Consider the following 24197-nt stretch of genomic DNA (forward strand, 5'->3'; position numbering starts at 1 on the left):
CTGCCTTCTGAGGTCTCAGGAGGAATGAATTAAAAACATGGCACTTTCCCCATTTTTTGACACCTGTGTATTTGAAACAGCATCAGATAGTTGTTTTAGCTCACTCTGTGGTCATCTAAACAAGCTATGAAGGACTACAGAATTCAACATCACTTTCCTACAGGAGTAGAGGGAGTCAATAGGAAGGAAAGTGGCTGCAGTAACTGCAAGCTTTTATTTTCACCTATATTGCCTTCACTGTATCACGATAATGCACTCTGGGCACTACTGTAGACTAAATGAAAAGCCTGATGATCTTCTCTTGATACTTCATGTCCACAAGACCAATCAAGTAAAAAAAAAAAAACTAGGATAAGATTTAGCAGGACTTGTATTACCCTAATCGATCATCACAAAGTTTTAATATATGTCCATTTCAGAGAAATCAGCAGTTACTGGGAACAGCAAAAAATGTAAAAGATAGAGACGACCTGAGCTCTTCCTGCCTAGTAAGGCGAAGAGAAAGAAAAGTGAGATAAAAAAAAAATCCTACTCTTAACTCCTATAGACAGACTCATGACTTAAAATAGTCAAAATGACACAACTTGTATGAGATTATAATGCGTGGGTTATCATGTTTTTAACATAACTTTCTTTGAAAGAGAATTTCTAATAGATGCCTTTTAATAAAAAGCACAAAGGAGCAGAAACTCCTCTGAGAGTATTAAAATGAGCTACAGAAAATACGAATTAAGTCAAACTTAATTAACTTGTCTAAAAGAACATCATAAGAGAATTTCTGGATTGGTCATTAAGGTTCCAAATGCTTTCCTTCCATTTTATCTTCTAGAAAGTACCCCCTGTGACATTTGAACTCACCAGGACTGTAATTACAAATAACTAGAGATTAGGCAGTTGTAAATTAGGCAATTTACTTAGTGGAGAAAATACTAAAAATAGGCTTGGGATGCACAAATTAAACTCCCACATCTCTTGCTCGCTTGCTTGGGAAAGTCCTTCCTCTTCTCTACTTATTAGTTTCCCACTTGTAAAGCACAAAGGAACTACTAAATATACATCTATATGACAACCTTATTTTTCTTTTTACTCACTTATTATCGAATTTAAATCAAAGATTTAGAAATTTCTTAGCTATTATCAACTTACTAAATCCTAAATTTTCTAGCAGCTCTTAAATTCTGAGAACTAAAGATTAAAACAGACTAATTATCAGAAAGTATTGCAAACATTTAAATTGTAGTTCTGCTTCAGCATCTGCAGGAAGGAGAAGGGAAAACAAAGTAAAATGCAACATTGATTAGAATTTACTTTTTTCTAAAATTGAAGTCAGTCTAAGTCATGTGAAGTAAGGAAAGTTGTTTCATAGTAATTTTGGACACAAATTGAAACTATAGTTGACAACAGTCAACTACATTCTACCTCCCTCCCAATTTTGAGCCCCAAAAATGGATTCTTGATGGAAAAAGTGATTTAACTATATTTAGCAAAAACTATAAGGAAAAAGAAATACCCTAGCCATTCCTAAGAGTACTGAATTTGCTCATAAGTTAAATTCAAGGAGTCTCCTCCTTTAGAGTATTCTAAAAAACCACTACTGTCTGTGCTTTGGTTGATGTTGTTAAGCTTTTTGTTGATGTCCTATTTCAAACCTACTGACTTGAAGAGATTATAATGACAAAACTAGAGGCAATAAAGATTTATTATCTATTCTCAGTTTGTTTATGGTTCCATTTTTAGATGTCACAACTTCATTTATTCTGAGAGAAGAGCCTTAAAATTAACCTGCATTATCATTTCACAAAGGATTTTTTTTAAAAACCCAAGAGCAAATGATACTTACCAAACACAAGTATGAACAACGTATTTAAAGATACCACCCAAAAGACATGTTCCTGTGAGGAGTGCGGAGGAAGGAGGGAAGAAGACGACAAGGAAACAGTACATAAATATCAGTCATTTAAATAAGTGACTTTACTTTTCTATCTAAACTTCTTATTTCAGCTGCCTATTATTACCAGAACTTGCACATCTGACATGATGAAATGACACCACACCTCTGTTTTTTATTACTACTTTTAGCTAAGATGAGAACTCGGCCATAAGTACACTGAAATTTTAATTCTTTTGATATTAATATTTAAGGTAAATCAACTAAGGACATAATAAGCCACATCATTTTAAACATGAGACAGTACATTAAAATAACAGACATTTTATTTCAGATGAGACATTCATCCACACGATAAACACATACATATTTAAGAATTAGATTTCTTTCACATGTTAAATAAAGTAAAATTTATACTGCTGGAAGAGAGCACAGATTTTTTTCCTTTTAAAATATAAATGGTTCACTGTTTAAAGTAAGTGATCTAGCAGATGATACCCAAAATTGTCTGTTTGCCATTAACAATTTGCACTCTCTCTTCCTCAGCCCTGAGGCCATCTCCAAGTCAGGTAGGATGGGCAGCAGACAGAGCCCTTCAAATAAACTCTTATGCATATATAACACATATCTTCTAAGGGGCTTTGTTACACTTTGTCAGGGGTATAATTGACACAGGTTCACTCACAGACAAGTGCTAAAAAGACTACAGCCTTTTTAGAGTTGTTTTGCTAAATTATCGTAGTCATACAAATTTTTTGAACCAATTTAAAATATATGCGCTCCACAAGACAGACTGGCTAGTGTGAAGATTTTTAAAAAAGTTTTTATACTGATACCAATTAAAATAATATTAAAGAAGGGAAAAATTCTAGGGAGGAACAAAACCTCCCCCCACCCAAATAAAGTCAAGAAGCATACTGAAGATCTGAAATTTTAAAATATCTAGACTACAGTAAAAATTGACCAGCGGTGTTCTGATGGTATTAGGCCAAAGCAGAGAAGTATGAATGATGCCACTATTTTAATCATAACATAAAGAGCAAAACTTAAGATTAGAACAGATATATATTTTCAGTGCATGCTTTTTTAAAGGGTCTAATTTTTATTTACAGTGATCCAAAGCTACTTATGTCTTTTAAGAAAGTCCACTTTTATGCCACACATATACAACTCTACTCTGTGAAACTCTTAAAAAAGACAGTTTGCTTGAACATGACATCACATGAAAGTCTCTTTAGAGAGTATATATAATAAAAATAGGGACTTCAAATAGAATGACATAATTTAAAAAAAATACAGTTTACTTAAAAAAAGCGCCTTCTATAGAAATTCTTGCAATGCAGGATTTCACTTACTAGAAAAACCAAAGATCCATCAAGTCCAAGCATCTGTGAAGGTAAGAAAGTTAATTTTATTTACTCAGAGAAACTAATCAATGCACGTATAAAATAAGCCTCATAGAAGCCTCTTTCATGCCAACTTTTAATGTCCAATATAGTCAAAAGCTTTTTTTATTGCTCAACCAATAGAATCTGGAGATAAATTCTTAAAGATAAAGATAGAAATTCAGTTCTTGTTCAACACCGCAAACTCAGTTGACCAGACAGTGACACACATGGAATATCTTAATACACACGTATTTATATATGGTAAATCAAACATACAATTAATAACTTAATTTATAGGCTATTCCTTTCCAAGACGTTGAAGACTGACAAAGATTTTGTATTTACAAAAGGTTGTACTGATTGAATTATTATTTATAAACATGTTTAAACAATTCAATATTAAAATACAAGAGCAAATTTTTATTTGCTTCCTAACTGCAACATACTGGTGTTTGTTGCACTGAGAAAAGTCAAAGGTTAATATTTTCCAGTTCAATGTATAAAATCAACTAGTAACAGGATAATGTTGCTACACTGTGTGTTATTAGGTTTAGAATAGAATTGGTTTACAGCTACATAAGACAGTAAACAAATTCCGTATCACAGCTGTTATGGGAAGCATCCATAGAACAGCCAAAAACGGAGCATCTACTAAAAAAACCCTAAAAATCTCTCCTTTACCTACACTTCAAGGATTTCTTACTATTTCAATCCAGAAATTTCTACTTCACTATTACTGCTGTAAAGTACCAGGTTCAACGCTATTTTGTAACAGGGTAAGTTCCAAGATATTAAAGTTGCATGTATTTTACAAAGTAAATCGAGATGCAAGTATTTTTTTGAAAATTCAGAAAGCTTGCATGCTTTTCCACAAGATGAAATAGCAAAGAAGCCTACCCCACTTTTGATATGAGACATCTGTCTATTGCCTACACCAGTACATAGGATGGGAAATGGTTATGAGAGTTTGGTGAAACGGATTTCTATATTTGCGGAGAGGCATCAAAATATTGTTAACTAGATGAACATTTCCCAGCACATAAATTGCATTCAGAAGCATAACACTTTTGTTTTGAGATACACAGTAGAATGGTTCAGAAACCTGAATCTAGGTATTCCCTTTTTCACTGAAAACCTTTAAAAACAAAGTAAGTAGTTTTCACTCAATAGGAAGCAAAGATCAAGACCCATCTTGTGTGATGAAAACTATTTCTACTACATTTGCAATCAAGGCAACAACAATATCACAGACCAGGAATACAGGGAGTCAGTCGCTTTACAACTGCCAGCCATAGGCACGAGTGACACTGGTAAATTACATGAAGCTGCTGTATCTATCTACCTTTAGATAGATTTTGCTGCATGATTTTGGACGTTGGCTACTTCTAAACCAGCTACAAAAAAAAACCCCAACCAAACAAAAAAACAACCAAACAGTTCTCGAGTCTCTACGCCACTCTATGGTTACAGTGTACAAGCATCACATGCTCTAATTATGGAATTGTGATTTGTAAACAAAACAGAAGCAATGTTACATTAAAATGCCCCATCATTTTTTAAGAAATGTTTGTCTTTTGCAAATATGTAAATGAAGTAAATGAACCACAATTTCCAGTTTGTTCTTTCAGTTGAATGCTTTCACGAATGCAAAAATTAAGCATTAAAATATATATAATGCAACACCTTTGGCTCCTAATCTGGCCTAACATCTTCAATGCAAGCTGCAATTCATTTCCAAACCTGACCAAGTCGAAGACTTCAGAAAAGTCTGTGCTAAAACATGTTTTAAGCTGCTACTGTATTTCAAATCAAAGAAATGTCTTTTTGATAGTTAACAAGTAGCATAGTAACATTTTGGTTTGAATACAATGTCTCTTTTAGGTCACTAAAGCCTCTTACTGATAGTTTTCACACCAAAGGCATCCAAATCTATCCCAAATGGGTTTTAACACAGCAATACTACAAATAATTTCAAGTACAAGTCTGAATTATTCAATTAAAGAAAATTATTCTTACTCACTCGCTCCCAAGTCAGTTCTTCTGCTGCTCGATCCCATTCTAAAGCATTCCAGTTCATGTCATCTGAGGAGACAAGCGTCAATTTACAGCTGCTAGACTCACTCAAAACAAGGTGTAACCTCTCCATGCTATGTTTTTAATGAACAAAAAGACTTAAGTGCGTAACATTCAACTCATAACTGCTGACAGCCCTTCAGCAGGCAAATGCTTCAGCACTCAAAAAAGAAATTTCCAATAAAAGATAAATAAGCTGAAGTGGGAATTTAGACAGCTTCCTTGAATGATGACAGTTCTATTTTCAATGGCTTCATTTGTATTTAAAAAGAACTAGAACATTACTGATTGAGTCACCTGTTACCTTGTGCTCCATTGTTTGCATCTGCTGCATCTTCTACTACAGCATCTTCTTCATCATCATTATCCTCCTCCTCTTCATCTACTTGCTCTTCTTGAATTTCAGGGTTCTCACCTACAACTACATTCTCAGCAGCCGGGTTAGCAGGTTGATCAAGCACAGCATTTTCAACGCCTCCATTTACAACAGCTTGAGCCTGCAGAAACGGGATTTAGCGTTCAGTTAAACTGATCAACCTCTCTCCATACTTTTACCTTCTATATAGGAAAAACAAACAGTATTGAAAAAAATGTAAATAATGTGGAGTTTTAGATGAGCATTAAATTTTGATTCACATTCAGACTTTTTCACAGAGCACCTGAGGTTGAAAAGAAGCCTCTAGAGATCATCTAGTCAACCCACCTACCAAAGCAGGGTCACCTGCAGCAGGTTTCTCTGCTGTTTCCAGCTGCCTTTTGAGTAACTCCAGAGATGTAGACTTCATAGCCTTTCTGAGCAACCTGTTTCAGTAGCTGCTCACACTTAGAGTAAAAAAAAAAAAAGGCAAAAAACCACACCCCCCAAAAATACCCCCACAACACCATATCAAGGTTTTTTGTTGTTGTTTTGGGTTGGGTCTAAATGGAATTTCCTACTGCCTGCTGTCCTGTCACTCAATACTACCAATGAGACTCTGGCTCTGTCTTCTTTACATTCTCCAGTCAGGCATTTATACACACTGATAAGGTCCATCCTGAGCCTTCTCATGTCCAGGCTGAACAGTTCCATGTCTCACTCCAGTACTGTCCATGTCTATTTTGTTCTCAGGGAGCCTAGAACTGGATACAGCACTCCAGATGTGGTCTCACCAGTGCTCAGTAGAAGGTAACTCTCTTGATAGCATGAGAACCACCATCATATTAGAAAAAATGATAATTCAAGGACAAGCCAAGTCAGTCATCAAGCTGAGGAGCTCTATCTCTGCCCTTAAAATAATTTCCATTTATTATAAAGGAAAACAAAATTTTAGTTCTTTTTCCACTATGCACATATTGATTATATCTCTCTTCTCCTGCCCAAGAGGCTCCTGTAAGCACTAAAGGGGTACACATGTGCAAGTTGGGACTAGGGGGAAGGGTAGAGAAGCTCCAACTTCAGAGATTTCAACAAAACCTTTGGTGACTTGTTACTTCACAAACGATTGAAATACTTAAGACAAATGCAAGCTGCTTCTTCATTGACTAAGGCTGACAATTCCGGTTTATATGCACAAAACTATCTTAAAAGAAGTGTAAAGATAGAGATGCAAGGTTTTAAACAAAGTTAAAATTACTTTACAGAAATTATACTGTAACAAATCCATTAACATTCTGCTTGAAAAACATAGCAGTGGTGTCATTAAGTTTATACAGGAACATATTCACCTTCTGCTTGTGTACAAATAAAGATACACTGCAGTAAAATAACATTAATTTTTGGTTCTGATAATTTAGTTATTCACAGAAACACTTTTCTAAATTTATCGTGAACTACTGAGCAGCTAAGTTTTACCTCATTTTGTTGACCAATCCCATTGAGTGGCTGTTGCTGATTTTGTTCCAGCCACTGTGGTGCTCCTCCATGGACGATCTGTTCACGTAACCAAACAAGGCTGATAAATGCACACAGAGTACACGTTACCACAAAACAGCCCTGCAAACAGTCAGCCAGTAAGTTCTCCCTGTTAAAGAAAGAATACCCCCAAACATTAGTAACAAATATATTTTGCTATTATGACTAAACTTAAGTCATTGTCAAGTACCACAAACAGGTCTTCCTAGTCCAAATCAACAAATAAACTCATATTTGTGCAAAAAGCTGAATTTATTTATGTGTCTAGATGAAGGAAGTATCTAGACATAATTTTTATTTGATTTTAAAAACCTGCTTCAAGAAGGTTTCTTTTAGGAAGGCTGTATGTACCTGCGTACAAACGATTTTAAGTGCCCAAATAAATACTGATTTGGAAAAGGTTTTATTTTCTTTTGGTTTGGTTTCTGAAATTAATAATATTTAGACATAAACATTCCTGCAAAACAGGATCTGACTCAACATGAAGAAAAGCTTCAAGTTCAGGAAAAATGATCAAGAACAGCAACGGAAACACAATAGTCGTTAAGCAAACTCTCTTCTACAGTAAAAGGTCTGTTTAAACGGCTAGATGCATAATATCCAGTTCACTAACACTTTTTGTCTGCTGAGCTACCTTAACCAAAAGAATGGAACTGCAGGGTTTGCCTTCAACTGTTCTACATTTTGTGTAGTCTCTTACCCCACGTATTACCTCTGTACTTTAAAAATCCTATTCTATCAAGTCACACGTAACAGTAAAGCAGCAGCAAAACAAAGCTCAGTTAGCCAACTGAAGCTAGGCTTTCATCCAATTCAAGAGGTATTAAATTGGCGTAATCCCTAATTCCAGGCACCCCTCCTATTTGTTTTCACCCTTGCACCACTTCTTGACCACACTGAATTTGCTCAGGAAACTAACCAATTACAATATGTTCTTTAAAATAAGTAATACACCATCATCATACTCTGCCATCCCCAAAGTATTACCAGTCTGTCTATTCAAGCAGCTGCAGAAACCCTCGTGCCTGCACAGCACAGTGAATACACCATCGGGACAAGAAGTCCAAAATTAAAAGATCACACAAGATGCTACTAAAATCAACTTTATAAATAAAAAAATATATATCAAAGCACAGCTTGAAGTGCCATTAAAATCCAACACAAACTTGATTCCTTTATTTTCTATGTAGACTGTAAAAGACACAAGAAGAGGTGCTCTAATTCAGTTGTTTCAGCTTCTCAGAAAAATAAAAATAAAATCTACACTTACTGGGAGATAACAGGAAAAATACTGCTACTGATCTGAAGGGAGCATCTCTCTCCATTAATAAGAATTAATTAAACAAAACATGACCTGATGTCTCAAATCAAATAGCCCAACTGAGATGACTGAACTAGCTGAATCGCGCAGGACATTAAATCAAAATTTGCTTTATGTGATGTGTAGACTGACTCTACTCAAACCGAGTTTCAGTTCCTCAGATTCAAGATAATTTTTTAAAAAAAGTAAGAACCAGCCTGAAACTCTGTGTTAGTATTTACTGATTTATTATTAGGTAAAACTGACAAAAAAAAAAAAGACAAAGATAGACAATATTCAATGGCATATGGTGACTGAGGCATTTAGTAAGTGTCAGCTATAAGGAAGTCTGACAAAAGATCCCTAAAGAGACTCAGGATGGATAAAATTAAATTCAAAATATAAAAATGTAACAAAGCAAACAGATTGTGACATTCATATTATTATCAATATCTATTAATATTCCACTATGTGGCATCTGATTGAATTTGTAGGAATTTAATTATTAAATGCAATTTTGCAGCATAAGTTTTATTGACATCAAATACAAATCTTCATTAACCAAGAACTATCTTGTAAAGTCAGTTTTCCATCTTCAAAGATCCTGAATAACAGAACTTCCAAGTGAAATGATTTCTACTGTAATAGTGTTGGCCCTACATGTTGTTATGCAAGAGGTAACGGGCAGCTGCTCACATAAGATGATGGAAGAAAACAAGCATAACTGAAAGAAAGGGACATGAAGTTCCAAAGCAACCATTGCCACAGTGATCTGGCTAGGAAAGTTATTTGTATCAAACGGTTTAAGTACTCACGTTGACAGAATATCTAATGGCAGCGTCAGTAGTGAGCTCACAGAGCCAGTAAACAGGCATTTGTAGATACGACCTGTATGAAGAAACAGAAGCGTGGTATAGATTCATTTTTGGTTATAGACTCACTTGGAAAAGACCATAGGTACCCTCTTTTCACTAGTGTCCTAACTAAATTTATTACATGGAAAAAAATATCAACTTTCAGTGAGCTATCAGAAGTCAAGACCATATAGAACCATGTGGAACAAAGCTGTGTTTATGTCGGCTGAACATTCTTGATAAAGTATACGTTCGAAGTGCAAGAATTGCTATACTAGGTTAGACTCAAGATTCATCTAGACTAGCACTGGTCACCCCAACGGATATGTAAGGCAGAAACCGGTTAAAAACATTTCCAGCAATACTCAGTACGTTTTCCTATGCTTAATGCAAAGCAGCTCAGTTTCATAGTATCTCACTGCTAATTAATACTTGATGGACCTTTTCCCTCCATTAATTTGCTCAATTAGATTTTGAACCAGCATAAACTTTTGGTATTACGATACCTTGTAGCAAGGAACCTCACCATTTCATTATTTGTTTTAAATAATTGTTTTATGGATTATTACTTGATGCTAGTTAATGTTAGCTTTTTATCATGACTCCTCAGTCACATAATCTTAAAAGCAGGTTATCAGTGTATATAGTCTACTTCAGAAAATCAGGTTTGTATCCATAGGAGGATGACACATATGCTGAGAACAAGATGAGGGAAGAATTAAGGCACCTGTACCCAGAAATGCAATTCTTAAGATTCCCATTACACCATTTAGACTGGTGTAGATACCCAAGTATATACTGGCACACTATGGTTTCTGTGACCTAGAATAAATAGCTCAGTTGTTACCTCCTGTTTAAACCTGTTTGATTTTACATCTCTCATGAATCAATCCTCCAGAAACGTTCAAAAGGCATGCTGTTCATGCTCACCTTTTATATAAGGCATAATATGGCACTTGGAGGAAGTCAACACATCCCCAGTGCAAACCATCCCTCCTGTTGAAGTTCTGACATTGGACAGAAAATAATACAAAATACTAGTACATAATTTGAAAGTCTAGAGTAAGTTAGAACACAAGGGACAATGGCTGTAGCTGATCTAATAAAAATGTTCAGTCTCATTGTAGTATTATATTGAACAGGCACTGAATTAAAGTTAGCAAGATGATACTGAGGCTCTGCTGCCAGTGAGTTTCAATAGCTTGCCTTTGCCTACCACGTAGCTACACGGTGGGGGAACTTTGAAGAGGCAAGACATCGCTGTGAACTCTGCCAGCCTGAAAAGGTCAAAGTACACAAGTACACTTCTAACTTCCAATTACATTACACTGGTAGGAAACTAGTGTAACAAAACTCATTATGAGATTTTACGGAATAGTGATTTCATTACACAAAATTTTTAAGCAAACTGATTCCTAAGCTATTTTTCCTCACAGATTTCACTCGCTCACTCTCATATAAGCACTAAGACATGTAAGACCAAATGTGGGCAAGACTGAAGGCAAAGGACACCAGCTAATAAATCCTCATCACATCTCTTGGATTCTTCCTGACTGGAATTTATGAACAGATTTCAGACTTACCATTCTCCTAGTTCTTCCGGTGCTCACGTATACAAGTCCATTCATACTTTACTCATGCCAGTTTAAATAGTTCTATTACACATCTCTACAATTTTAACTGCTACACAATGACATGAAACAGCTATATTTTTTTAAGAAAAAGGGAAATGAATCACTCCAGAAAAATACATTGATGTGCCATATCAGTGTGTGAACAGTGATTTTTAAAATTTGTGATAAAGGAGGCACTTCAGAAAATCCAACTCCTCTCTAGCTTTTCCTACTGCCTTAGTGCACACATTCACTTTACTCTCTGTGTACTCCTCTTGCTTACCCCAGGTACTGTATGGGTACATACCTTGGGTATTTCACTCTATTTCTCCATGCAGCTAAATACAATTATCACACAGAACAAAACTACTTGAATTAAATTGGCCTAGTTAATCCTACTTCTCTGAAGATTATCACAGCAAGTTGTATAACTGCTTTCTTTTCATCCACTAATTTAAATATGCTTTGTGCTAACAGAACAGCAACAGCTTATCAGAGCCTGCTGGGATTAGGCTGAGGGTACACAGAGAGAAAGAGAAATTCCTTTTACTTAACCACGTAAGATGGGCATGAAACAAATACGTGAAATTTCAAAAAAAGAATGTGGAATTTAGCCCACAATGGGGTAACTGCAAGACAAGCACATTAATCTTGAAGACAGATTTGTTCAATCACACATCTCCTTTGGTATGTTTGACAAGGTTTTAATGCTGCACCTTTTTCCTCCAGATATAAAATAATGAGAAGAATGCTTCCTCATGAAGCAGGCCACACACAGTTATGTGAGCCATGTGACAGAAATGGGGAAGGCAAAAGATTACATTAAAAAGTATTTATGTATCACAGAAAATAAAAGATTATTTTAAAGGCATTTCAGGTAAGAAGACGAGACCTAAACAAAATGACATCTACAAGGCAGATGCTGACAAACTGCAAATGTAATAGATTTCTTCAGGTTTACAGACTGAAAGTCCCTATCGTGTTGTATATCTTCCTGGGCAAAGATGTTACCCTCCACAGAACATTAATTCTTAAAGGAATCCATAAACAGAGGTACATGTGCAATGTTAGAGACAGAAATCATGATAAAGTAAAAAAAAAAACCAAAACAGTCATTCATAAATCCAAATCCTAGGTCAGTTATATTGGCTCGGTAAATGAGTTTTAAAAACCAAAAACTACATTTGCAAAAATACCACTGATGTCTTACATAACTAAGTTGTAGGTGGTGACTTCTGGTAACATTTCAGTATTACTGAAGAGGCAGCATCAGGTTTTCAGACAGTAATTAAGATACTTACGTTTCAAAAATCTACTGAATATGATTTTGCTGTCCTTTAGAAATTTTAGTAAGGAAAGTGTAGAATATTTGCATTTTGAAAGGCAACAGCAAAAAAATCCAAGATTTGTCTAAAAGCCCAAGGATGAAACTTGAAATATTTTTTAGTTTTAATGCAGAGCAGTTTGTAAATCTTGTTTAGTCCACGCCCAGAAAAGATCTTTTTCTTGCACAGGAAGGACAGGCTGCAGAGACAGGATCACTCTGCTATTGCTGATGCCAGTATTGTGTTATTCTTAAACTAAGCCAGTGCCAGCTACAAATAAAAGCACAGAACATACTGAGAAACTGTCTAGGGAGATGCATTTAATGGTCCCCGTTCTCTTGTACAAGTGGTATATTACTGTAAAGATCATTTTCCAATTGTTTCCTTGACTGAATACTATATTCCTTTTGCCTTTTTCAGCCTTCTCTATATTTTTTAGCTTATATTTTTATTTCGTTGTCTTTCCATCTGTATTTGAAAAGAGAATTTCAAACTTGATACTACATTAATTTAAAACTGTTTCTGTTAAATTCCTTTGCTACTTATAGGCCTTTGAAGTTTGTTTTTTTTTTTTTAAGAGGAGTTTTACTAATCAATTTATGTATGACTGTAATGGAATTTCACTTTTCATAGTAAAAAAATACTGCACTTTCATTTATAGATGATTAGAAGAACCAGGACAGTTCTCCTATCCTAATACTAACGAATGAATGGTATCAAATAAAAAACTGCCATGTAGATTTTAAAGAAGATAATTGAAAAGATGCATGTTCTTCCAATAAGAAGTTTAAAAGCCTTTTTATGCATTTTCCTCCTATCTCTTAACACTTTCCTGCATTGCACTACTAACTTATTAGTTAAACAGCTGGAACTTCTGAGTGAAAAAATATATTTTTTTCTTTTTTAAATAAAACCAACCACGGTCTCACAAAACTTTATTGCAGGAAGAAGCATATTTTCCTGCATACAAGAGTATTACGTATACAAAAAATTAATACTTACAAGCAGTAAGAGGTACTACTCCCAACCATGCAAAGGCCACAAGTGTATAATGAAACCAGTATCGTATTGCTGTGCCAATACTTGTAACCAGTCCAGCAAAGATGTCTTGGATTGGAAGCCGAGAAGGCATATCTGGGGAATAAACTGTGTAGGAAAAGCATTTATGAAACAGTTATTCCTTCAAAGCATTTATGTAAAAGTCCTGCCAACTACAAAATGTTTGTATTTGGCAAAAACTTACCAGACAAATAAGCATATTTTACAGATTTCCAAGAGATTACCCCAAACAAATAACAAAAAAAACCCGCTTCATGTGACACATTTGTTACATTGTGTACTGAGTGGATGGGGTAATAAACTCCATGCTAGTTTTTCACTTGGAGAAGTTTCCTTAATAACTTTATCCCCTGTAAACTCTGATAATCTCAAAATAAGCTCAAGTTTGCAAGAAAAAGCAGATTCTAAATTCAGTAGCTCTCCCACTCAGCACTACCTCAAAGATATCCCTTTCTGTTATGTGTAAACCTAGCTGAAGGAAAGAGCCATTAGCAATTTTGCATACTGTTTGTGCTAGATAATTTAGATTCCACTTGCTATGCAACTGCAGAAAACAACTACAAAAAAATCAGCAAAAAGAAAGCACCACAGAGGATTAACGATCTACAGACACTGAAATTTACACAGAATGACTTTTATTTTCAATAGACAGCTATTTCATACCACGCAAGATTTCTTCTAAGGTCACTCTTGTTACAGAACACAATGCAAATCTTTCATCCTGTATAGACATTTTCATAACAAGTTTTCCTGACTTTTTAAAGTTACTTACACTTCACGTATTTCACAAACCCACCCCTACTCAAAAGCTAACAAAACAGCGACAGGTCCTTTTCTTTTGCAAACAATTAAAACACCATCTACCTCTAACAATTTCATTACACCTAGTTAGCTTCTGCACACTTATCTGGATGCCAAGAAGGGGTAATGCACAGTATCAATAAGAGGTTTGAATAAGAAAGATAAACTACAGTTAGGGGTTGCACAAAGACAGTGCTGCCTGGATGTTTAACAGTTCTGTTGGAAACAGCTGAGCTTGAAGACTTTAATACATTTAATTAATGGGCTACTTTTTTTTTTAAACATCACATACTTTTAACTATATAAGGATACTCCGTTTTTATAACAACTGCTAGAGAAGTTTTTCTTCCTTCTCATGGACAATCCTTTGACTTAAAAGTCTGAGAAATACTGCTTCATGCAACCTACCTGTGTTACCCCCTTTCCTCTAATGAACATCTCTGCTACCTTTATCTATATTCCTAATCGTGCTTTTACTAAACTCAGAGAGAAAGCCTCTATAGGAGAAAAAAAACCTCTTCCTTTATCTCCAGGGACATTTCCCTAAGTTCCTGTATTGTAAAGAGAGCTCAAGAATATAGAAAAGCAGTTATCAACATACAGAGTAGCTAAAGAATGTGGAGAGTTTGGTGCATTTCAACACACATGGATTATATTTGACACAAAGTAACAAAAAACCAGGAACCCTAAGACAAATAGTAACTGTTTTTTCAAAGGTTCTTAGTTGTCAGGTATCTGACATGCAACTGCAATTTGTTAAAAAAAAAAAAGGACTAAAAATATAATGCTAGGGAAGTGAAAGTGTGAGAACATAGAACAGTAAATTGAAAGCGGGACACAAACATATTTTAACACTGTCTACTAAATTATAATTTTCCTACTACAGAAACAGATTTAGTATGCAATTTGGGAGTGCCACAGAAAACACCAACTGAAGACTTAACTAATGATCTCTCAGCTCATACTGAACAAACATTCTGGAAAATAGTCAGAGGAGACAAGCAGACCTTTGTCAAGGGTGTTGAAAGAATACCTACCTGGAGTATATTTCTTACACATTTATCCTATCACTCAGATAAAACTGAACTCAGCAGATACTTTGAGGATTATTTTTTCATTTTCCAAAAATATATTTTGATCAACACTTGGCAACTGCAACTGAAGCTACAAGGAAAACATTAACTTTCCATTAATGATTTATTTCTTAGAGGGAAGTTAGGAGGGTTTAAAGTTTAAAAAAAAAAAAAAGAAGCATCTTTCAGAAACTACTGAACACTCAGGGGATTGTAGAAAAAGGACACCCATCCTAATGCAGTAAAGCTGAAGTGTTTATAAATGTTACCACCTCTACATCCTTACTTTTCTAAACGCTTTAGGATTACAACTCAGCTACATTAAATAGATGTAGCTACTACTCAGAGAAGACTAGCTACATCTCCCAAATTTTAAGAATTTTGTGATTTTTGATGATTTCAGGAGCTGGGCGGCGTGAGGGGAGGAGAATACCGCTGGTTTTCCTCTGCTTTGCCACATCTCAACACATATAAAGCTTCTATCACTAGAAGCTTTATACCACGATGATAAGATAAAGCCCTTCTGCAACATTTGGGTGGGTGAAATGCAGAAATTCCTAGCACAACAGGAACTCCTGGTGTGCAAGCACGCTGCAGCACTTAACCTTGCTGCCAGCGATTTTCATAGCTAATTTCCCACCTGTGTCTGTCATCCACTGCCATTTTCTCTCCTCATTCCACTCCCTTTTACCCACTCCCCACCACCACTGTGGGGCCTGACACTTTGACCCTTGCCACTACAGCAGACATCCTCTTCATTCTCTTTCACACACTTGTCTTCCTCATCCTTCCTCCAGCCCTTAATTCCCATCCAAGTTATCTTTTCTAACTCAGTTTGAGAATTTCCTGCATTATTTACCACAGTTCCTCCAAATAAAATTTTCTCTACTAGAGGCCAATTAAAGCAATAGGTTTTTCTTTCTATTAGAGCATGAAACTCAAACGGACTTTGGCTCAGCATAAGTGAGCTTTCATAGCTGGGGCTCAACTTCTTTGAGTTGTCCAAGCCATGGGAAAACTACTAGAAAGCTTTTTGGATTTTCGGGTCTGTGTAGCATAACCACTATTTTATTTGTGAATACTATACTTGGGTAGGTTTTCCTATTTGGTTGGTTGATTTCTAGAGATGGGTTTGTGTTCCAGCCTTCCCACTCCCCACATAAGCCTAACTTCTTCAGGAACACAAACACTGATTTTGTTTCTCTGAAGCAGACAGCTCAGGACAAAAATCTGCTATTACATGGACACAAATAAGGCAGGAAAAACACAAGGCTGACTTTAGATAATTTCCTTCTAGAAAAAATAAGGAAGAAAGCTGACAATAAAGATTAGCCGTTTTCAGGGAAACAGTTTGTCAACAGATTTCAGCTGACGAAAAAAATCCAGAACAGGAAAGGGGAAAAAAATTCCCAGTGCTCTAGGTTACTAAAGTGCTATCTATCTGTAAGTTTCCTGTAATAAACTCTCAGCATTTCCATTCCCTCAGAGGCTATTTAGTACAAACATCACACATCTGTACTTTGACAAACAGAATAGGGACAATCTGTTGAACTTGAATGCTGTAATTCCCACCAAATTTACAAGAAAATAAAACAAACTAACTTTTGGTTTAATCTCTCTTTCCCAATAATTTCAAAGTACCAAAACTTTTTCCAAATGAAAACTACACTGCCCACACACTTTCACTTGCCAGGAGATATGAGAGGTATTTGGCCATGACATGGGCAGTACAGCAAGCTCTCATCAGAGCAGTACCTTAGCAATAACAGGGGCTTTCTGAATACGTGTATGTTCTGTGATAATGACATATAATAATGTTCTGTACACTCCATGATAATGTAACATGTAAGGATAATTAGAAATATTATCAAACCTGGATACTTTCAGACTTCACTTTCATTGTGTGTTTTACAAAAAAAGAAAAATAGCAAGCAAGCAGCAGCAATATCAGGAGCACTGGTACTCCCTGTAGTTACAAATGCCAGCTGCACAACAGAAAAAAAAAAACACACCAACACAGGCTCTTCCTAACCCTGAAATTCTCTTGGTCCTCTTTCCTGTCTCACTCCAGCAGTAGAATCCTGGTACAAACCTACCTCCACAACGAATCATCAGAAGCGTGTACCTGATCCCAAGGTTACAAGACTTTCACCTTCTCCTAAGGACTCACTCCCAGTGAATGGCAACAGGTTGTGCAGTTTTAATTATACTTATTTCCTCCATTTACGGCTAGTGCTGCCACAAGGTAAAAAGTGGATTCTTTCTGAAGCGTGCAAACATTTGCAGAGCAGTCAGATATATGATCATCATGAACTAGTATAAAATACAACAGAAAGTTACCCATAGTTTTCATGTTACCGGGCAGTAGAATTTTGAAAAAGCAAATCTTGCCCCTAGAAGGAAATAAAGATCCTAAATGTATTTTCCCATTTATGTTATATCTACAGATCTCATGCCTCCCACAAGTCCCTTCTTAGAGTGTATCATCCTACTTTTCACGGAGGGAAGCAGAGCTGCAGAAAGACACTAGAAAAGCAACGGCCTTCTGAAATACAGTGTATAAAAAAACCCCTACTATTATTTATTACAGAGGCTCAAGATTTTTTAATAGTCTCATTTTTCTCCACAGCTGTCACAAAGCAAATGTATCTGAGTTCATTTCTCATTCCTTCCCCATGCAAGTCAACCTATTTCTTTGCCCATAACATGTAACAGCTGCACACCTAGTGTGGAAGAAAGCAAAACATCTTTCTTTGATTAGGTAAAATTGATTTCTCCATGCTTACAGTCCTCTTACCCATAGATTTTCTATTTACTATTACATTTGTAAGCCATTTATATGTCACCTCAATCATCCGTGTGCACTGACCATGAAATAAGACTACACAACCCATAAGTAAAAATAGTGTGTTTAACAGCTCATGGGTTAAAGCATCAGTTGGGCAAAACAGGGGCTGTGAGTTATTTTTCTGGTTGGACTAGATTATCTTCAGAAGACTCTTACAACCCAAACCGTTCTATGTTTCACATTCCTGAGACATAGACAGACTTTACCTCAGGCTGCTAAGGTAAAAGAAGAAAAAACACTATCCCCTCTCCTGCAAGCCATGGGTCTAACAAAACAGGAAATTACACTAACGTGTATCACAACTGCATGTTTACTCTGTGACCTGGAGCTGGCAGCAGACATACTGAATTCTGTGCCAGCATGTAGAAATTTGTTTCAGAAGTTCATGTTTTTCCAAATAAGACTTTCTAGAAATGCTGAAGCTATGGATTACTGAGTTAAAGTTTATCAAAATGAACTGGTAAAAAAATTAGCCCATTATATCCTTCAATAAAATCTTAATTACTTCAAATGACAAGCTCAACAAAATGGGTCACTCAGTATAATCACATAGCTTCTTACAAATCATTTTGTACAAAATTAAAGATCCAGAAGTTTGGCGCTTAATAAACACACAATTACTAAGGGATGGTTTTTGCACAAGTTACTTAAAAATAGGAATATTTAATATTTTGTCAGAGTGATATGCTTTTTTCTTTGCCTTAAAAAACTATGAACTCTTTCACATCAAGCTACATATGCCAGTCACACCAGGAAGGTTTCAAGACGATCAAAAAATATCAAGTCTTATGGATTAATTAAAAAAAATCCCACAACTTAAGCATTTAATATGGAGAATCTCAGTGTGCTATAGGATTACTTAGGAGCTCAGTCAATCCAAATGATTCACAGGAACAAATAGGTCCTGATCCAAAAAACTTTCTTATTAACAGTTACACGTGAACAAAAGTGGCGAATGAGAGGAAGAGCAGTAACAAACCAGGATTACAGCAATACAAAACACTGAGGTCCAAGCGCATGTGAGCCTTGAACTGGTAAACTTGTATGCAGAAGTTGAAAGCTTATTTCAGACGGTAATAATTTATGAACTGAAGAACACACGTGACTTCCTTCCATTTTACAATCTTCGCATTAACTAAGCTTGTGACATCGTATTGACCACTCACCAGCGGTGCAGCTACTTAGGAAGCAGAGGAATGAACCCATCCCAAACTTCAGCCAAAGATCAGGCTAGTCTACTGCCATAGCGGTATATTTGAAAATATTTGTTAATGTCATCTTCTACAGAAAAGAGAAGTTTTGTAAACTACCTTCTCATGGGAAATACAGTCTCACTTCTTTCATGGGTCAGTGCTTATCAACGTTTCATGTGACATCAAGAATAGTGCATCCTAGCACATGACAAAGGAAAGTGCATGTGTGGGGAGGAAAGAATACACAGTGGCTGCTCCTTAAAAACTCAGAAGGAAAATGTATGAGTTAAAAATGAAAAAGCACCTTGACAGAATTCAAAGAAAGTCCAAAAATTTTAAACTTTTAAACCTCCAAAACTTTTAAAAATTTAATTCTATTAATTCATAATTTGAAGAATTGCAGGAAAAGAGTGATTTTTAAAACACATAAAATTTAGCTTCAAAGCATGCATTTGAAAACAGAGTCATTTGCCTAGATGACTAAACATTTTCAGAGAATGATGCTATTTCTCAAAAGAAAAAATCAGTTTCTTTGTACTCCTGCCAAGATGCATCTTCAACCTTCCACTCCACCCTTCCTTCCTTGCAAGCCATAGCTAACCTAGTAGTTCAGGTGCTAAAGTAGACACAAGATGCTACAGAACTTAAAAGAATATCTGCAGTAGAAATATCTTCTGAATACTCCATACACAAAAGGTTATACTAGCAAAGGAACATTTTTGACAGAATGACAGCAACAGCTTTAACAAGCAAAGCCAGCTAAACTAAAAGAGCAGCTGTAGGTATTACTGCACTATTATTCTCAACGTAGTGCCTGTCCACTGAAGCACAGATACTAATGATGTACATGCAAACACATCCCATGGTGAATTAACTTATCTGAAAGTGCTTTAAATCTGGCATAGGTCATACCCAACTTAGCGTTGGACAACTGATATATACATGAATCCAAACTATGCCTTAGCATTCTCTCTCCAGCACCTGTGACTCTCTCCCAGCTCCCACAGGCAGACCCAGCTTCCAGACTGGAGATCCACATTATCTTCCAAAGAGGAATAAGAGAAACTAAGGAAACAGTAATCACGTGAGTGTTTGGCGCAAGGGAAACACCAAAACAAGACATGCTTGGTAGAGAGGGCTGTAGGAATCTGTGCTAGGTATGCTGCCACTGTGTGGAGTCTGGTAGAAAAAAAGCACACTGCACAATGTGGAAAACCTAGAAGAAAACACTATCAGGTGAGGGTGCTCAGTCGGGGGAGCGGCCCGTGTGTGACAGGAGGAGGAGCTGATTGTTGATGGAGGCTGAAAGTGGAGGAAGTACTGTTATTACACAGGGAAGAAAGAGGTTCATTTATTACCAATATCAAGGCTCCTATAACAAACGGTAACTGGCTAAGCCACATAAATTATGACTACTCACAAGTCTGTAATCTGCAACTACATTACAAGCTGTGCTGGTAACAGCTATGACAGTCAAGGATTAAATTGCTACAGGAACACCTCTGTTGATAAGGGCAGTGGATAAACTTTCTAGTATCAACAGTAACACACAAAGTGCATAGAACTTCTCATTCTCTTTTTCCTATATCCTAAGGAAAACACTATACACTTTTGTCTTTATTTTTTTCCATACAAAATTTGAAATTCTTCTTTCTTCTTAACGACTAGTATATCACTGAAATGCAGTTTTCTAGTTTTGCACGCTGAATTCTGTGGAGGACCCAGCAGCAGAACACAATTTTGGAAATTACTAATTAGATGGTAGAGAGCTCCAGAACCGAGGATCACTCTTAATGCGTAGGACTTCCAAACAGAAGCAATATAATGCTTTCATAAAAATGTTTAACAAACAAAACCTGCAAGCAGATAACATCTCTCCTACATGTCTTATACAGGTCTCTGTGGTATTTAAAAAGAATAACCTGAAAGGATGCTGTGATCAACAACAACAAAAAAACGCTGTTCTCACAGTGGCAAGATGGAGTTAATATTGTAAATTTCACTGCTGACCTGTTGAAAAATGGTCTAATGTGTTTAACTGGTGGCAGAAATGGAAAATTCTGAGGTTCAATATATAGAAGGAAGGTGGATTACTGGATTTTTGGAACAGAAGTTACATAAACTACACCACCTGGTTTCTTAGCCCCCATTTTCTCTACCAATGTATTAAAGTAGTGGGGAAAAAAAAAAAAAAAGAGATGAGAGGGGAGCAGGAGATAGGATGAAGGCTCTATCCTTCTAACTGGGACAACCTACTCTGTAAAAGAACTTTGATTTTTATTGTACCACACACTTAAAGGAGTCAAACTTCATAATCTTTTGCAACTCAAGACAGCTTCCACAGTGCGATGCTCATCACTTTAAAAAAAAATTTAAATTACATATCTGGACCATGAATAACCAAGCTCAGCAGTTGTAAAGAATAAATCAGCACAAATAAATGTAATGAGAAAAATACACAGCACAAGAACCACTTTACCTGTTCAACAGGCAATAAGTTGATAACGCTAAATAACGAGCCCAGCCTGCACCAAGCCAAAGCCTCTCACTTGTTTCTGCTATCAGTCAAAATTTAATTAAGAATCCTCTGGGAACTATAGAAAGATACAGTCATTCTTCATCATAAGTTGCCTAACTTATTTAGTTATTTAGTTGAATTCAACTACCCTGTACTGGATAGTTCATGCATCTTGACTGAAATGCAAGTGGAATAACTATCATTTGCATTATCTGTCAAGATCATTTGCACTGAAACTGTCAGAAGTCGTGTGGTAGTGTTACAGGTGGATAGGTCAAAGGAAACTGAAAACTGCTTTTCAAATCCATATTTAACATTCAGACTTCCAAACACTGGTATTTATCAATAAAGCTGAAAACATGCCATATGCTGTAATGGGGCAACAAAAGAATGGGGCTGAGGCAGTCAGAAAATATGCATCTTTTACGGCTCACATAAGATTATGAAAGAACCAGATTATCCATTATTTCAACAATTCATACAGTCTGCAGTAATATGTGTAAGAATTGCTATTCAAACAAGAATACAGAAGTTAAAACATAACTCTGGATCTATCATGCTGAATGAAAAAGTAATCACTTCAAAGATACTGAGATAAAGAAATTCTGAAAAATTGAGCAGTAAAATATACTTACTTGGTGTGAAAGCAAATCTGTGCTTACATAATTCACAGTATTCTTTTCTGCTGTGTTTAAGCCACTGAACTAAGCTGCAATGAAAAATTATCATATTAATAGACGCTATATTACAACTTTCCACCTTATCCCTTCATTAAGGAAAACACCGATTCTCTGTTTTCAAACACAGACGAGGATATTGGTACTATCAAGCAGAACTTAAATTAGCATGTTTATTAAGTCCATTTAGGCCATCAAGTAAGGTTCAAAAAGTAAAAGATTAGCTGACTGTGAGAATTGGGGACCCTTCAATTACATCACTTAGGCTACTGATAAAAGTACATTCTTTGAGCACATTATTGAAAAGGCTAATAAAGCATACATCCTGACGTGGACACCCACCAGTGACACCAATCCTTATATAAATACTTCAAGGTATGACACGTATATGCACACAGCTACGATTTAGAGCTGTTGTATTTGTGAAAGAATAGCTATTAAAATATCATCAAGAGGAATGTGTGCTATTGGCCAGAATTACAGCTTTCGCATTTCCCTGATCAAACATACACCTCAAAAGTAGAGTATTTTTATTTCTTCTTATGACGTTAGATTTTCTTTTTATTCATAGCTATGTGCAGGCAGAAAGAAGTCCCAACTTTTCTGCTTAGTTTTCATAATGCTGACACAAGTAGAACTGTAGTCCTAAACACAAACAAATATCAGTACTTTCTTTCCATAAATACTTTCTAAATTTTTTGTGAACTTCAACAAACCATCAAGTAAAAACCACCAAAACCCCTAACATATTTCTGCTGAAAATCAGATTTTCTTACTAGTTAACCTGAAGGCTTAGAAAGTATTTTAAGAAACATGTTACTGTGTTTTATGAAGAAGAGTATTAAAAACTCCACACAGAACTCACCATTCTTGATGAATAAATTTAATACTGCCAGTGCACACACACGGATGATAGAGAGGTTTCTCAGGAGTTCCTTCAGATCGACAAACTCTGCATATATCTGCTGACAAGGACATAAAGCTAATTACACTAATGCTTAAAGAACTCAAATCATAAGACAAATTATACAACTGAATTCTAGAAACTTTGCCATGTAGCAAAATGAAGCCAGAATAAATTGGAAGAGGATGAAAGACAGATTTAATCTTACTCAGGACATGAAGACCAAGAGATCAGCAGAAAAAACCAACAAGACTGCCATCTGCTCAGTCACAGTATAAAAAACTCAAACCATGTTTTATTATATTTTTAGGGTTTCTAGGAAATAGACATAGTGAAACTACATGCAGAAGTGCTCTTTGTATAAAAAGTTATCACTAAAACAACACACAGATTGTTAAGGATAATCTTCCTGAAAGTGGAGACTTTGAAATGGAAAAGTTCCTCCTGAGTTTTGAACAAGTTAAACGGAGGCTGAGCAGAAGAGTTACTAATTCTCCAACAATGACTTAAACATGCCATTTGCTAGTCTTGAACCTAACATGGATGACCCTCAGTGCTCCTGAAGAAAGAGGAGAAAGCCCACATCATAAACAGAAACAGGTATTTGGTAAGCTTGCTTCCTGAATTGAATAAGGTCATCCATTTAGTAGCCTGCAGGCCAGTCACAACAGAGGAGTAGTTTTCTATTTCTTATTTCATAATTTAATTTTCAATAATAGTTCAAGAGGTCCCGCACTTTCCTGACATTTCTCTATTTTTGACATTTTCTTACAACTACTAAAGATTGCAAGA

At 35.9% G+C, this 24197-nt stretch overlaps 1 protein-coding gene across 1 annotated transcript in view; it reads right to left on the reverse strand.

Moving 5' to 3' along the window:
• The window catches only part of MARCH6 (membrane-associated ring finger (C3HC4) 6, E3 ubiquitin protein ligase), a gene marked incomplete at its 3' end in the record, with an annotated part of 31237 nt that extends 7778 nt beyond the window's left edge, over nucleotides 1-23459 (reverse strand). Inside the window, exons 1-9 of the mRNA XM_010136169.1 lie at nucleotides 23367-23459; nucleotides 22460-22533; nucleotides 13335-13478; nucleotides 9356-9428; nucleotides 7181-7349; nucleotides 5654-5846; nucleotides 5297-5358; nucleotides 3244-3276; nucleotides 1841-1892 (exon numbers count right to left, since the gene is read on the reverse strand). Coding sequence (XP_010134471.1) covers nucleotides 1841-1892; nucleotides 3244-3276; nucleotides 5297-5358; nucleotides 5654-5846; nucleotides 7181-7349; nucleotides 9356-9428; nucleotides 13335-13464 — 712 coding nt within the window. The remainder of the gene's footprint in view (nucleotides 1-1840; nucleotides 1893-3243; nucleotides 3277-5296; nucleotides 5359-5653; nucleotides 5847-7180; nucleotides 7350-9355; nucleotides 9429-13334; nucleotides 13479-22459; nucleotides 22534-23366) is intronic.
• Between the last annotated feature and the right edge of the window lie 738 nt (nucleotides 23460-24197).

This window comes from Buceros rhinoceros, unplaced genomic scaffold (assembly GCF_000710305.1).
Source record: "Buceros rhinoceros silvestris isolate BGI_N320 unplaced genomic scaffold, ASM71030v1 scaffold43205, whole genome shotgun sequence".
NCBI classification, from domain to species: domain Eukaryota; kingdom Metazoa; phylum Chordata; class Aves; order Bucerotiformes; family Bucerotidae; genus Buceros; species Buceros rhinoceros.